Source organism: Podarcis raffonei, chromosome 3 (genome assembly GCF_027172205.1).
Source record: "Podarcis raffonei isolate rPodRaf1 chromosome 3, rPodRaf1.pri, whole genome shotgun sequence".
NCBI lineage: Eukaryota > Metazoa > Chordata > Lepidosauria > Squamata > Lacertidae > Podarcis > Podarcis raffonei.
Window position 1 is genome coordinate 62,456,207 of NC_070604.1, and position 12,620 is coordinate 62,468,826.

The 12,620-nt window shown below is 45.9% G+C and overlaps 1 protein-coding gene across 6 annotated transcripts in view; it reads left to right on the forward strand.

Annotated features, from left to right (window-relative positions):
- Positions 1 to 927: 927 nt before the first annotated feature.
- The window catches only part of MYB (MYB proto-oncogene, transcription factor), a 36,115-nt gene continuing 24,422 nt past the window's right edge, over positions 928 to 12,620 (forward strand). For 3 of the 6 annotated variants that reach the window (XM_053381977.1, XM_053381976.1, XM_053381978.1), the window contains exons 1-2: positions 928 to 1,290; positions 8,756 to 8,873. In XM_053381977.1, coding sequence (XP_053237952.1) covers positions 1,268 to 1,290; positions 8,756 to 8,873 — 141 coding nt within the window. In that variant the 5' untranslated portion in view covers positions 928 to 1,267. The remainder of the gene's footprint in view (positions 1,291 to 8,755; positions 8,874 to 12,620) is intronic. The other 3 variants (XM_053381975.1, XM_053381981.1, XM_053381980.1) reach the window with 3 other exon arrangements.

Consider the following 12,620-nt stretch of genomic DNA (forward strand, 5'->3'; position numbering starts at 1 on the left):
CAATCTTTTGTTGTAGGTCCCACTTGTATGCAGAAAGTGCAGAAACTTGGATGTGCTGGTGTCTTGCATTGCATTTCCCCTCTTGCATTACAGATATATGCAGAAACTGTCTCCCACTGTGCACTCCACAGCTACTCCTAACACATGTGCAACGGGTGCCTTTTAGCAAAGGCAACTCCTGGGCTGCAACAATCCGGATGGAAGGTATGATTTCAAAACACTGGAAGCAGTTTGTCAGCCTCTAAATACAAAGAAAGCGCAGCCTGCTGCAATCTCCTCCCAGAAGAGTATATTTGCAAGCCTGTTCTCAGTAAGCCTCAGATGGGGTGGCCACCACCTTCTCTCCCTCCCCCCGGCAGAATTTATAACCTGCAGCATTTCCAATACCAGGCAAAGTTTCAACAGGTCGTTTTTCTCAACAGAAAGGTGGCACCGCACCTGTTGGATGTCTGTCTGCCTGCCTGTCGTTAAAGTCATAAAGCCCTGTTTAAAAACAAAAAGAACTAGCGACATTACCGTCCACCTCCACCCCGCAAAAAAAAGACAGGTGGACCTGGCGGAGAATAAGTTGCAGCTTAGAGCTTCCTCCTTGGCAAGCAAAACGGGCAGAGCGCCAGAGGAAGTTTGAGCCCAGCCGTCTCCTTATGGAGGCCACGAAGTGGGTGAGGAGAGAGCGAAGCGGGCTCCTCTCGTGGAGCCTGGCATGGCGCCTCCCAGCCACCCCGGCTCCACGAGCAAGCCCGTGCTCAGGCGGTCTGGCGGGGTGTGTGTGTTTGTGTGCCTGTGTGTGTGTCAGTAGGACACATCTCGGCTGCGCGGGACTGTGCAGCAAAAGGCGCCTCTCGCGCCTGCCCGCTCTCCCCCTCGAGTTCAGCTCCGGGCTGCTGTCGCTGCTGCCGCCGGCGCCGCCTCAGCCGCGCGCGCTTCGAGCCACACACAGAGCCGAATGGGCTGGAAGGACTTCCTCCGTGCCAGTAAGACCCAGGGCCAGCGGCTGGAGAAGCGCCTGCGCACTGCAGGGGCGCCAGATTTGGCGGGAGGGGGAGTGTCCAAAAAGCCCTTTGTTTGATGGCATCTCTGTTTACAGAGTTTACTCTTTCATCTCAACCTGTTTCCTCCTCCCCTCTCCCGCTCCTGAGAACTTTGCGGCGGAGGAGCTCCTCTTAAGCGGCAAGAAACGCCAAGCACCTCTTCCAGCAGCATAAAGCCCTCTCCTCCCCCACCCGCCCACCTACTTTTCGCCTTGCCCTCAGTGACTAATGCAAGGATGGCCAGGAGACCTAGGCACAGGTAATAAGAGCAAGAAGGGGCAGAAAAGCAAACCCCTTCGCAACGCCAATGCCTTTCTGCCTGTCTGTCTCTCTCCTCTTTCTGTGTGTACGTCTTGTCTTGTCGGGCTGCTTTTTTGGGGAGGGGGAAACTCTCGCAGTGTCAGAGAAGCAAAGAAACTCCCTAAGCTTCCAGGAGGGCGAGAGCTGCAGCAGTTCTTTTGCACACCTGTCAGAGCGTGCATTAAAACGGGTGCCTTGCAAGAAAGCGCAAGGCTGCATCAGCAAAAGTTTAGCAGCTTACTTTCCCCTTTGCAAGCCACATCCCTCCGCTCCCGGTTGCGAGTAACTTAGGAGTTAACGAAGAATCGATTATTTGCAATGAGTCGTGCAGGTTTGTGCAGTGAAAGGCGTGTTTTGTGTGTCGTGCGCGGGAGGGTATTGCTCCCAGGCTACGCGTTGCACGCGTGGGCCCAAATAATTAAATAAGGTTCAGGCCCGTTCCTGGCTTACCAAGGGGACCCGCTGTCTCCGGCGATCGCGACGGGCGTCCCCGTTCCGCGATCGTTTGGGGCCGGAGCAGGCGAGCAAGCAGCCCACTGGAGGTAAGAAAAGGGTGTAAAAATGTCGGAGCGGCTTAGCTTGCAGGTATTTGATCCCTGTGTCCATTCGTCTCATTCATTCTCTGTGGTTGTGTCAGGTGGATGACAAGCTGCGTGGAAGAGAGACCCAGCTCTCTTTTTTTGAATTTGCCCGGCGTGGTGTTTCGGCACTCCAAACTCAGCTTCCTCCCGATAACCCCTCTCTTAAAAAATGCATGTGTATATGTATGTATGTATGTATGTATGCTATATAAGCATCCCAAAAGCAGTGCTGTGCAGTGTGGCATTCATTAATGCACACGCTGTTCTCCGCAAGCCCGAGCGTTCTTTGCAGCAACGTGTGGAACAACTTTGGCTGGAGAGGAGGATGCAATGGGAGGGGGGAACGGGCTAGGGGTGCTTGTCAAGAACTGTCACTCGTTTTGCTTATGTTGACCCTGATCTTGCATGGCAAGAAAGACAAGGTCGGCTGTGTGTCTTATGGAGGAAGCCTCAGTCGTCCTGTGCTGGGGAATGTTGTGGCTGTGGGGTGGTGGAGGTGACTCTGGCTACCCGGCGCTGCTCCTTTCACCCTCCGCGGTTCGTGGCGTGCAGCAAGCAAAGTGGAAGGGCCAAGCAGCGCCTCGTGGTCTGCAGAAACGCTCACACAGTGCAGGATTGTTTTCCAATTATCTCGGGACAGTCGCTCCACGTGGAGCCAGAACTTGCCTTTCTCTTTCTCCGCGTAGCGCCAGCGATTATTCCCCTCCTCCCTTTCTGCCCGCGCTCTCTCCCCTCCTCCCTTCCTTTCCCCTTGGCACGTAAAGCAAAGTCCTAGCTGCTGGGGCTCACGCTGAAGTTTCCCTTTTCTCTTTCGGTTATTGCTAACCTAATATGAAAAGAGAATAGGCAGGCGGCGAGAAAACGGGTCGGCGCGGGGCATGCGTGCGCTCGCGATCGTGTGCAGCCGAAGTTGCGAGTCTGGGTCACAAAAGCGACTTGGGCGGCCCTGGGTGACGCACCCGGGGTGCCCCGCTTCTGCCGAGCCCGGGCATTGCCGCCGCCGCGCGCGCCGCGCCGCCCAACCAGTTCGCTTCCTTCCTACAGAGCGGCAGCGCTGGGCGGGGGAACTCGTGGGGTTTCTTCCCAGCTTTGCCTTGGCAAAGCGCAAAGTTTTGGGCTGGGAAGAGTTCGAACCGTGCCTTACAAAAAACAAAAAAAACCCTCAGCGCCGGATTTTTTTTAATGATGGTAATAATACATCCTGTACAGGAAGGAGTTGTATTAGTGTGTGAAGCATGAATGGGACTGCAAGGCGGGGAGTTACGATCTCCTGCACTCCGGGCGGGGACAACAGGCGATGATGGATCCTCTGTTGGCGAAGGAGGGCGAAAGAGAAAGAAAAAAAAAGCCCGGGGCTTGCTTCCCCTTGCAGCACCTGGCCGGAGGACTTAGCGTGGTGAAATCGCGTCAGAGCAACGGCAGGGGCTGCCCTTCGGTTGGCTAGCGCGGTGCTCGCTTTTTTTTCTTCTTTCAATCACAGTGTCAGCGATAGTAGTAATAGTAGTAGTAGTAAAGCGCCAGCAACAAATCACTTCCTCCCCGCCCCTCCACCCCTCTCTCCTCCCTTCCTCTCGTTTGAATTGGTTGCACAATTTGGTTTCCTTGGCAAAAGGGTAGCGCTCGCGCGTGGAGCCTTTCAGCAAAACTTAGCAGGTGGGGTGCTCTTAACTCTTTAGGTTCCTTCGGCCTGACACGTCATCTCAAGCGAAGGTACACTGAGCAGTTTATTGCGCTGGAAGGAAACGAGAGAGGCAGATCTGGGGCTGGATCCACACTGTTTGAAATGTAAAAGAGGAGCTGCAATGCTGCTAAACAGGATGCAGAGTTGGTCTGAAATTCGAGGCTGCAGTAAACTGGCCATTGAGATATTGCAAATGGGTCGTTAGCAATAGGTTTTTCTAATACTGCATTGAAATACAGTGCAGTTTCTGAGTTTTATTGTAAACACATACTGTATTTTTTATTTTGTAAATTTTTAAGGGACTGTCAAGTATTACGCGGTATAAATAAATGAATAACTCGAGTCTCCTTTCAAAAGGGTGAATGGGGGTTATAGACTTGCATTGACAACATTGCAAAAAAAAACAAAAACTTGCATGCATGTGGAGAACCAATCCTGCAATTCCCCAGGGTTGGACTAGATGACCCTTGTGGTCTACAGCTCTACAGTTCTATGACTCATTCATACATACAAACATACATAATGTAGTATGCTGCCTTTCCATGGTTAAAACCATGCTCAAGTTGGCTTACAATATTAATAAGCCCCCGTTTATTCATTAAGTACATTAAGTTTCATTGCTTACTCCCAGCTGAAAGCAGTGGGAGTTACTGCTACTTAATATACATGGGATGGGGCTATTAGTCACTCAAATAGTGACCTAATCATAAAGGCCCAGATCCAGATAAAGGTAGTTATGACAGTTATATTGAAATCAGCAAAACTGTACTCAAAGCTGAATTAAACTGTACTCTGAGTTTCAATGGGACAAACAGCACCAGCCTATGTTTGCATATCCAGAAGCAATGCCCTCTGTGTTCATAAGATTCCAGCTTCATGTCTTAGTATTCCGTTGGAATCCAGTCCAGCTGCTTAACTGGGGTTTATTAAACTACGATTCAAGGTTGCTTGCTGACCAAGGTTTGTAGCTGATTTATAAACTGTAGTTAACGTTAACCATAGCATTATGTGTGAACTCAGACCTCCACATTAACTACAGTGGTACCTCAGGTTAAGTACTTAATTCGTTCCGGCCTCCTGCTGCTGCCGTGCCGCCGGAGCCCGATTTCTGTTCCTATCCTGAAGCAAAGTTCTTAACCTGAAGCACTATTTCTGGGTTAGCGGAGTGTGTAACCTGAAGCGTATGTAACCCGAGGTACACTCTAAAGTTAAGGAGCTGCCACTGCCTAAAATCTAAAGTGAAGAGCTGCTCTTCCTGGCTTGTGTTTTCTTTAATGGCAGAAGAGTGTATATGTTTCAACAACTGTCTACCAGCTACCTCAGCTTTTTTTTTTTTTTAAAGACAAATCTTGTTGTTTGTTTTTTTTTAAATTGACTTGCCTAAGATCCAAGACAAACTGCTGCCTTTCGGAAATTCCCCCCAGACGTCAATTCCGCCTTTGAAATGGCAGCCCTACCATTAGCCATGGCTTTGTATTATGTGTCCTGTAATCATGCTAGCTCTGCCCCTTCGCCAGCACTGTTCTTGTTGACCAACTTGTGGAGGGTGGCTGACTGCAACATGGAGCCTTCTATACTCAGATATGTTCCTTGAGTATTTTGTAGCCCTAGAAAACAGGGTTCTAAAAGGTGCAGGGATTGAACATGCTCATCCCTTTGCATGTTTCCTGATCACAGTCAGAGGAGGGCTATAGCATATGACTGGTGATGGGAGTTCTCAAGCTACTTTTTGAGAAAAGGAACACAGCAGAATATCTGTTATCAGTAGCAGCCTGTGTCGTGAGGCATAGCCATGGACCTGTCCTGACATCTCTGCAGCTTCCCTGGGTGGCAGCAAGATGAAGGCTGTGCAGGCACAACCAGTGGAACCAATCTGGCATTCCTGCCAGTTTGCCTGCACAGCTCCAATCTCACTGTCACCCTGCACAACCCTGTCCAAGTAAGTTCCATCTCACTGGTGTCAAGAGGGCAGCTGCACCTCATGGCCTGGCCCACTACTGTGCATTACTTATTTATTGCATCTGAACTCTGCTTCTCAGCCAGGATCGCCTCCCAAGGCAACTTAAAATTAAGCCCATAACAGGCACATAATGTAGAGATGTGTTGGTGTTGTGGAGGACAGACTGTTCTGGCCTCTGGTAATTGGTGATGCAATCGCTGGGGCTTGTATCATGGAGATACCTTTAAAGCTGTAGGACTCTACCCTCAGTTTTTAGTTACTTGCTTGGCACTTTAAGATTTTTTCAAAGACCCGTAAAGTGACTCGCCATCATTTCATTTTTATGCATGGGAAATTGAGGCTGAGAACCAGGCATCTTACCCACGGCTATGAGTGATGGCCAAGCTGCATGACCAGCAGTCCTACATGTTGTATCTGTTGCAGAAATGTGCCACTTTAGATTTATGGTTAGAGATTTAATACCAGGGCTCACCCAGATAACTTTCTCCCTGCATGTACAAAGCTAATGTGCCATGGTGAAAGGTTCTTCTAGGGTAAGCATGGGGAGCGTTGCAGGTGGTCAGGGTGATGGGAGTTGTAGTTCAGCAGCATCTGGAGGGCCAAAGATTCCCCACAACTGTTCTAGGGTATGGTAGTGATTAATAAAACACACTCACCAGGGATAGATATGGGGAACCTGGGACCCTTCAGATGTTGCTGGAGTGCAGCTCCCATCCTCCTTGACCATTGGCCATCCTTCCTGGGATTGATAGGAGTTGGAATCCAACAATATCTGGAGGGCCACAGATTCCCCTCCCATGAAAACATGATGTTCGATGTACCTACATTTTGAAATTGAGCAGTCTGGTAGCAGGTACATTATGTGAGTCTGCTGATGGTGTTTTTTATCTCCAATAATGTGCCCAAGTTTGAATCCAAATTTAAGGTCACCTAAGTTGAATTCTCCATAAACAACATAGTCTTAGCAAGGCTTACTTGATGAATGGCATGCAATAGTTTAGTGATGGGAGATCCTAAGACAGGGGTCACCAGCCTAGCACCTGTGGGAACCATGGTGTCCATAAATGCTTTTAATGGTGCCCCTGGGAAGGTGCGCCAAACTCTGAACATTTATTTATTTAGTTATTTATTTAAAGTCTCTAGCCGCCCTAGAATGAAAGTTGTGGGGCAAAATGTGCAGGTGCTTTCTGAGCAATTTCTGTGAAATGAAAGTGAGTGTGGTGTGGCCACCTTGTATCTTTTTCCTGGTACTGAGTCATATTCCCTGTTGCAGCAACACTGCAACAACATACAGCAACAACATTGGTGTATGTTTGTTTGCCTGTATGTAAAATCAGTATTGTGTGACTTCCACAATCAGGACCTGCAGGACATAGCTGACTTCCTCTGCTTAAGCATAAGGGTATTGGGGATGTCCATCGCTCCAATATTGTGTTGTGCCACACATACCCATAGCAGTTATTTTGTGCTAGGCATCCCCAGGATGCTCTCAACATTTGAAATGTGCTCACTGTCCTGAAATATGATTTGAATAGGTGACTTACCGGTAGGTTTTCATGAGCAACTCTCAATTTAAGCAGATGTATCTCTGTAGTTTTCAAAATCGATTTCTGATTTTTCATATAGTAGTGTAATGTCTTTTGCATTTACCACATGCCATGTGTTCTACTGATAAAAACAATGATACATTTTTTATCTGTAGAACATCTGGCGTACGGTACATCCTTAAAGGTGAAAATTCCTTTCACCTTTATTTCGAAACTGTGTGGTAGAAAAGAAAAGCTTGATACTACAGCAACTAACATGCAACCCTCAAGGCACTGCTTCTGAGTAATCCTATTTACTCTCCATCTGTGTAACTAGCTGAGGCTCCTAGCCATTAGTTCCTGTTCCGATGTTTGTCAGGATTGCTTTAATAAGCTTCCCCCCCCTCAAAACACCTGCTTAAACTGCATCTGAGGTTTATCCCGTTCACATATCAGCATAATTAGCCATAAATCATCCGTGTGTTCTTTTCTACTGCATTTACAGTTAGTATGCGGAGGTTTCAAAAGTTATGTTTATGTTATAAAGTTAGAAATAAAACATTGCACAATAGAAATGAAGTAAGGCCATTTGTGTTGCAACACACTTTGTTTTAACTTTACTGAACTCGATGGGTTAAACTGGATGTTTGTGATTGTTTCCACTCACTGCTGCCTTGGGAGAGATCTGGGTTCAATCAGCAGCTGAAAAGACCTCAGGTGGACTAGAAACAAGACAACTATTTATAATTAAGTAATGTGACTGTTCACTTCAGTGCTGTGAAGTTTTCAGATTGTGCATTTGTCCTCAAGTTATAGTTGTAGTTGGCCATGAATTGTGGGCTTGTTGGTACTGCTCTTCATTTACAAAACAGCCTGATCACTTGATGTCTGTACATTTCATTTGTTTTCAGAAGCCTTTGCCCTCTGATGTTCATTGGGTTGCTGTTCTGTGCATTTGTGCAGCCTGAGCCTGTGCATGTTTATTTGGAAGCAAGTGCCACTGAATTCATTGGGACTTACTTCCTTGTAAGGGTGTTTGGAGTTGCAGCCTTACACCTAAGTAACTGTGCAGGGGAAATGCAGCTTTCCTTGGCATCAGTCAAGTTGAACTCAGCACGGCTTCTGAATCAGTGTACATAGGATCAGGCTATTAGTCTTTTCATTATTTGACAAAGTATAGTATTAAATGTATTTCCTTTTAAAAATACCCAGCCCTTCAGCATTTATCACCTGGGAGTTGAATATGCAAGCTTCTTTATCAACTGTGTGAAAGCATAGAGCATTCTTCAAGTGATCTGGCATAAGTTAAGGATTTTGAGTATGTACTTGGGCAAAGGACACAGCCTCCGTTCTCTTTATTGTCCTAAACATTGCATTTTAATTTGGAACCATCATTGGTTGAACAGCTGCCAAGTGTGTAATTTGCCACTGATCTAACAGTATGAGCAGGTCTAAACATGCACAGTAATAAGAAAGTTGCCAACCTTTTGCTTGTATCTGTGGATACCAAAAACAGCAGAACCAGTTCAGAATACTAGGAACAGAATGTAGAACAAAATCTTGCAGTGCAAGTTTCCAAACAGTTACCCTCATAACCTTTTAGTTTTTTGCAAATCCTGTCATTCTAAACAGCTTTGCATTTTACCCTGTTTTGTCTTTGTGCTCTGTTTCTCCAGCATATACAGCAGTGATGATGAGGATGAAGACCTGGAGGTATATGATCATGACTATGATGGTCTGCTGCCCAAGGGTGGAAAACGCCATTTAGGGAAAACACGGTGGACCCGGGAAGAGGTAAACATCTGAAAAGTTCAGGGCAGACAAATAGAAGTAGTCTTTCACACAATGCATAGATAGAATGATATAATTCAGTACTTCAGGATGTAGCAATGACCACTTAAGCTGGATGACTCTTTAAAAGGTGAATTACACCAAACTTAAGTGAGGATAGTGTTATCAATGGCTGCTAGTTGGGATGGCTATATTATCTCCAGAAGGCGCTATACTTCTGAATAGCAGTTGTTGGAGAACATGAGTGGGAGAGTGCCATTGTGCTCAGGTTCTACGTATGGGTTTCCCATGGGCATCTGGTTGGCCACTGAGAACAGAATGCTGGACTAGAAGGGCCTTCAGTCTGATCCAGAAAGACTCCTCTTATGTTTCTTATGAAAGGTGTGGATAAAATTCCTAGTCTCAGTTGTCTTCGGCTTCTCCTAAGTACAAGAATAGAAGCTGCTTCCTCTTAAGAAATGTGAGCCTAGGCCTGTTAAAATTCCTTGTCAACTGCCTTAAGTAGGCCTGTACCTAGAAAGGTAGCTTTGTTTTTTTGTTCTGAAAAAGTAAATTTGAAAGCAAAGGAAAATAGCCAATTAAATCATCTGAAGATTTCTTTTTGGGGAGGGGGCTTTATAGGTGACTTCTTGGGGGGAGGGGGGGAAAGATTGTTTGGGTTATATCCAAGGAAGATTGCACAAACAAACAACATATTTTGAAGGGAAATCCTTATGACATGTATAATTAGTTTACTTCCGAAGCAGCTTGCCTGGTGGGGCGGAGTCTCAATGCTAGCTTCCCGGCAGGTGTTTCATTGCAATGCAGGTGCACCCATGGTGCCAATTGGGCACTCCTGCTGGAGCATCCACACTAGGTGCCTCATCCCTCCACCTCCTGGTAAGCAGCAGTGACGCACCTGTTGAGAAGCTAGCACTGAGCCTCTCCACCCCCACTCCTGAGAAAGCCACTTCTGGTCTACTTCATTCATTGCTACTCAGTAGTTGCTCTTATATGGTCATCGGATATTTTTGATGTAGCTATTATGGCACGGAATTGGAACAGATGAGGGACACCCAGGAGCAATGGAAGTAGGAAAAGGAAGTATGAGAAGCATTAATAGAGCCATATTTTCTCTCCCACTTGGGAGCACAATGTGCGCGCACATCCACACACACCGCCAACTCATCTTCATTGAAGGCAGCAGAGCAGCATTGACTTATGTGGAAAGGGGAAGGTACTGGGATGGGGCACACCCACAATCTCCTTTTGTGTTTTAAGGCTGTATTTGTAGCCATAGCACAAGACCTATATGTGACCAACTGGTCAACTATGCCATACGAGTTTGCAAACAGGCATGTACCTGAGCTGAAGTTATCCAGGGCCATTGAAAACATCACTGAACATTATTTGCTCTATAAATTTATACATGGGTGGGTTGCACTGTTTCATAAGGTCAGGTCATAAAGTAATGAAGCGTGGACATACTAAGGTTGCCCTTTGGCTCTCTTTGGTTGATATCAGTGTCATCGCTTCATGTTTCTAATGGTTGCTGCATGAGGAACCAAGATAGCAATGCCTTACAGCAGATAGATGAGCAGAAACTATGGATCCTTTCTAGATGGGCCATCAACCTCTAGGCTTTGCAAGAGAAGTGATAGGGGGGTTGCTTCCATTCTCGTACTCTTTCTGTGGTCACTAATGAGAAAGGAATATATAATGAGACTGTTAAAGAGTTGGGAACTACTAATTTAGTCAGGAGCTACTAAACAAAAGCAAATGGTGTTGAAAGGCTGATCCCTTAACGAGAGACCTCAGAACCATTTGTTTAATATACTCCAAACCAGTAGGACCCACTGGAGTTTCTGAACAACCAAGCTGCATTTTTAGAACAGCAGCTCTTAAGATACTGAAGAACTGTGACTATCTACTACCCAGTCTAGTTTTCAATATGTTATCTCCTTTTTGGAAAGCAATCAAGCGCACTGCAACCTGGTCTCATTACTTTCAATAGAGATTACTAATAGGTAAATGTGAATAGGATAGCAGTCTAAATGCGAGAGTTGAATACTCAGAACTAACTCCCACTGGGTGGGCTTTCTCCCAGGTAAGTGGCTATAAGCCTCAGTTATTTTTTCACACTCTATCACTCATATATTTATTTTCAGCATAAGCTTCTGTACTGGGGAAAAGAATCACTTGGCAGTATCAAGAATCATTATTTAAGCTTCCACTATTTCTGTGCAGTTCAATTTTCATAAAGCTGTTTTGGCTTGATTAACACCATGCACTGATGTTGCTATGTAAACATTAGCAGGTCATTTCCCAAATGCTTTTGTAAAAGCTTAGACTGTTTGTTGCAGAACTCTCATTCCTCCTAAATAGCCTTTGGGGCCTCCTGTTATGCTTCCTAAACTTTCAGTAAAGGTTATTGAGACAAGACAGCAGTTCCCAAATAATTTTGCTAGATTAATGCATTTGTTGTCAGTGAGAATACTCAGAAATAGTATGGAGATTGCTGTCTTGCTGCCCAATCAACAAATTAATTAAGCCAGTACTTGAATATAATGGCAGTGGCGGGTGGGTGTCAATTAAAACATTACACCCCAACTGCAAGTGCAAAGTGTTCCTTCATGGTAGTGCTCCATGCGGTTGGTTGGCATAATGTTGGAAACCCCATTGGCCCAATTACAAAGAGTGTTGAACTTCAATGGTGAAAGCTGCATTTGAATTCCTGTTCGGCCATGGAGTTCATTGAGTGGCTTTTGGCAAGTCGCTGTGGGTGAAACTGCATGTTACGATAACGATGGGGCTGCTGCCAAGACCACCCATACATTGAATTCCCCCCTTACAGGACATTTAGTGAAAGTTGCATTATCTCACTGTGTGTTTCCCTGCCACCTTTAGCCCATCATACCGGGTAGGGAATAGTAACATCGGAAAACGAGGTACATTTTATTACATGCAAAGAAAAGGACAAGCACAACACAGGGCTGCTCTTTTCAGTGTCATTGCAATGTGTCGTTCTCAGCCTAGCTTAGTTTGATGTGTTGTTGTGAATACAAAATGTACATCAATATATGCTAGTTGAAGGAAGGATGGAACCGAATGTTGCTGTGCAGAATTTTCCTATTCGTTGTGTAAGGTTCCTATATAACGATCATGTCATCCAAGATAATGCTTTATGTTCATTCACGGCATGGCCAGTAATGGCACGTCAGTGGTTAGGTGGTGCACTAAGTAGTCCTAAGTGAAGAGTATAGTAGGTCATACATTAGATTCAAAAATCTGGTGGAATTGGCTGTATTAGCCTGTGATGCTGAATAAATGTACGTAGGATTGTGGCCTCATTTTATTAAGCTACTAGGAAGGGACTTTTGAAGAAGGCTGATCAGTTACAGTGGAATCTTGGTTTTTGACTCCTGAAACCATTCGAAAAGCAAGGGGCAGCTTCTGATTGGCTGCAGGAGTTTCCTGCACTCAAGCGGAAGCCGCATCGGACATTCGGCTACCGAAAAACATTTGTAAACCGGAACACTTACTTCTGGGTTTTTGGCGTTCAGGAGCCGATTTGTTCGTCAACTAAGCCGTTTGAGAACCAAAGTTCCGCTGTAATTCAACTTTGCCTTTTCTTCCATACAGTATACTGACTTTTTAGTCTTCTGGTGCGGGCTCACAATTCCAAAATAGCAAATGACACACTATTTCAGTGAAGTTGCAAAATCTTGCTAATAGCTCGTAAAAAGTGTGCAAGATGCCTAGAACAACCAA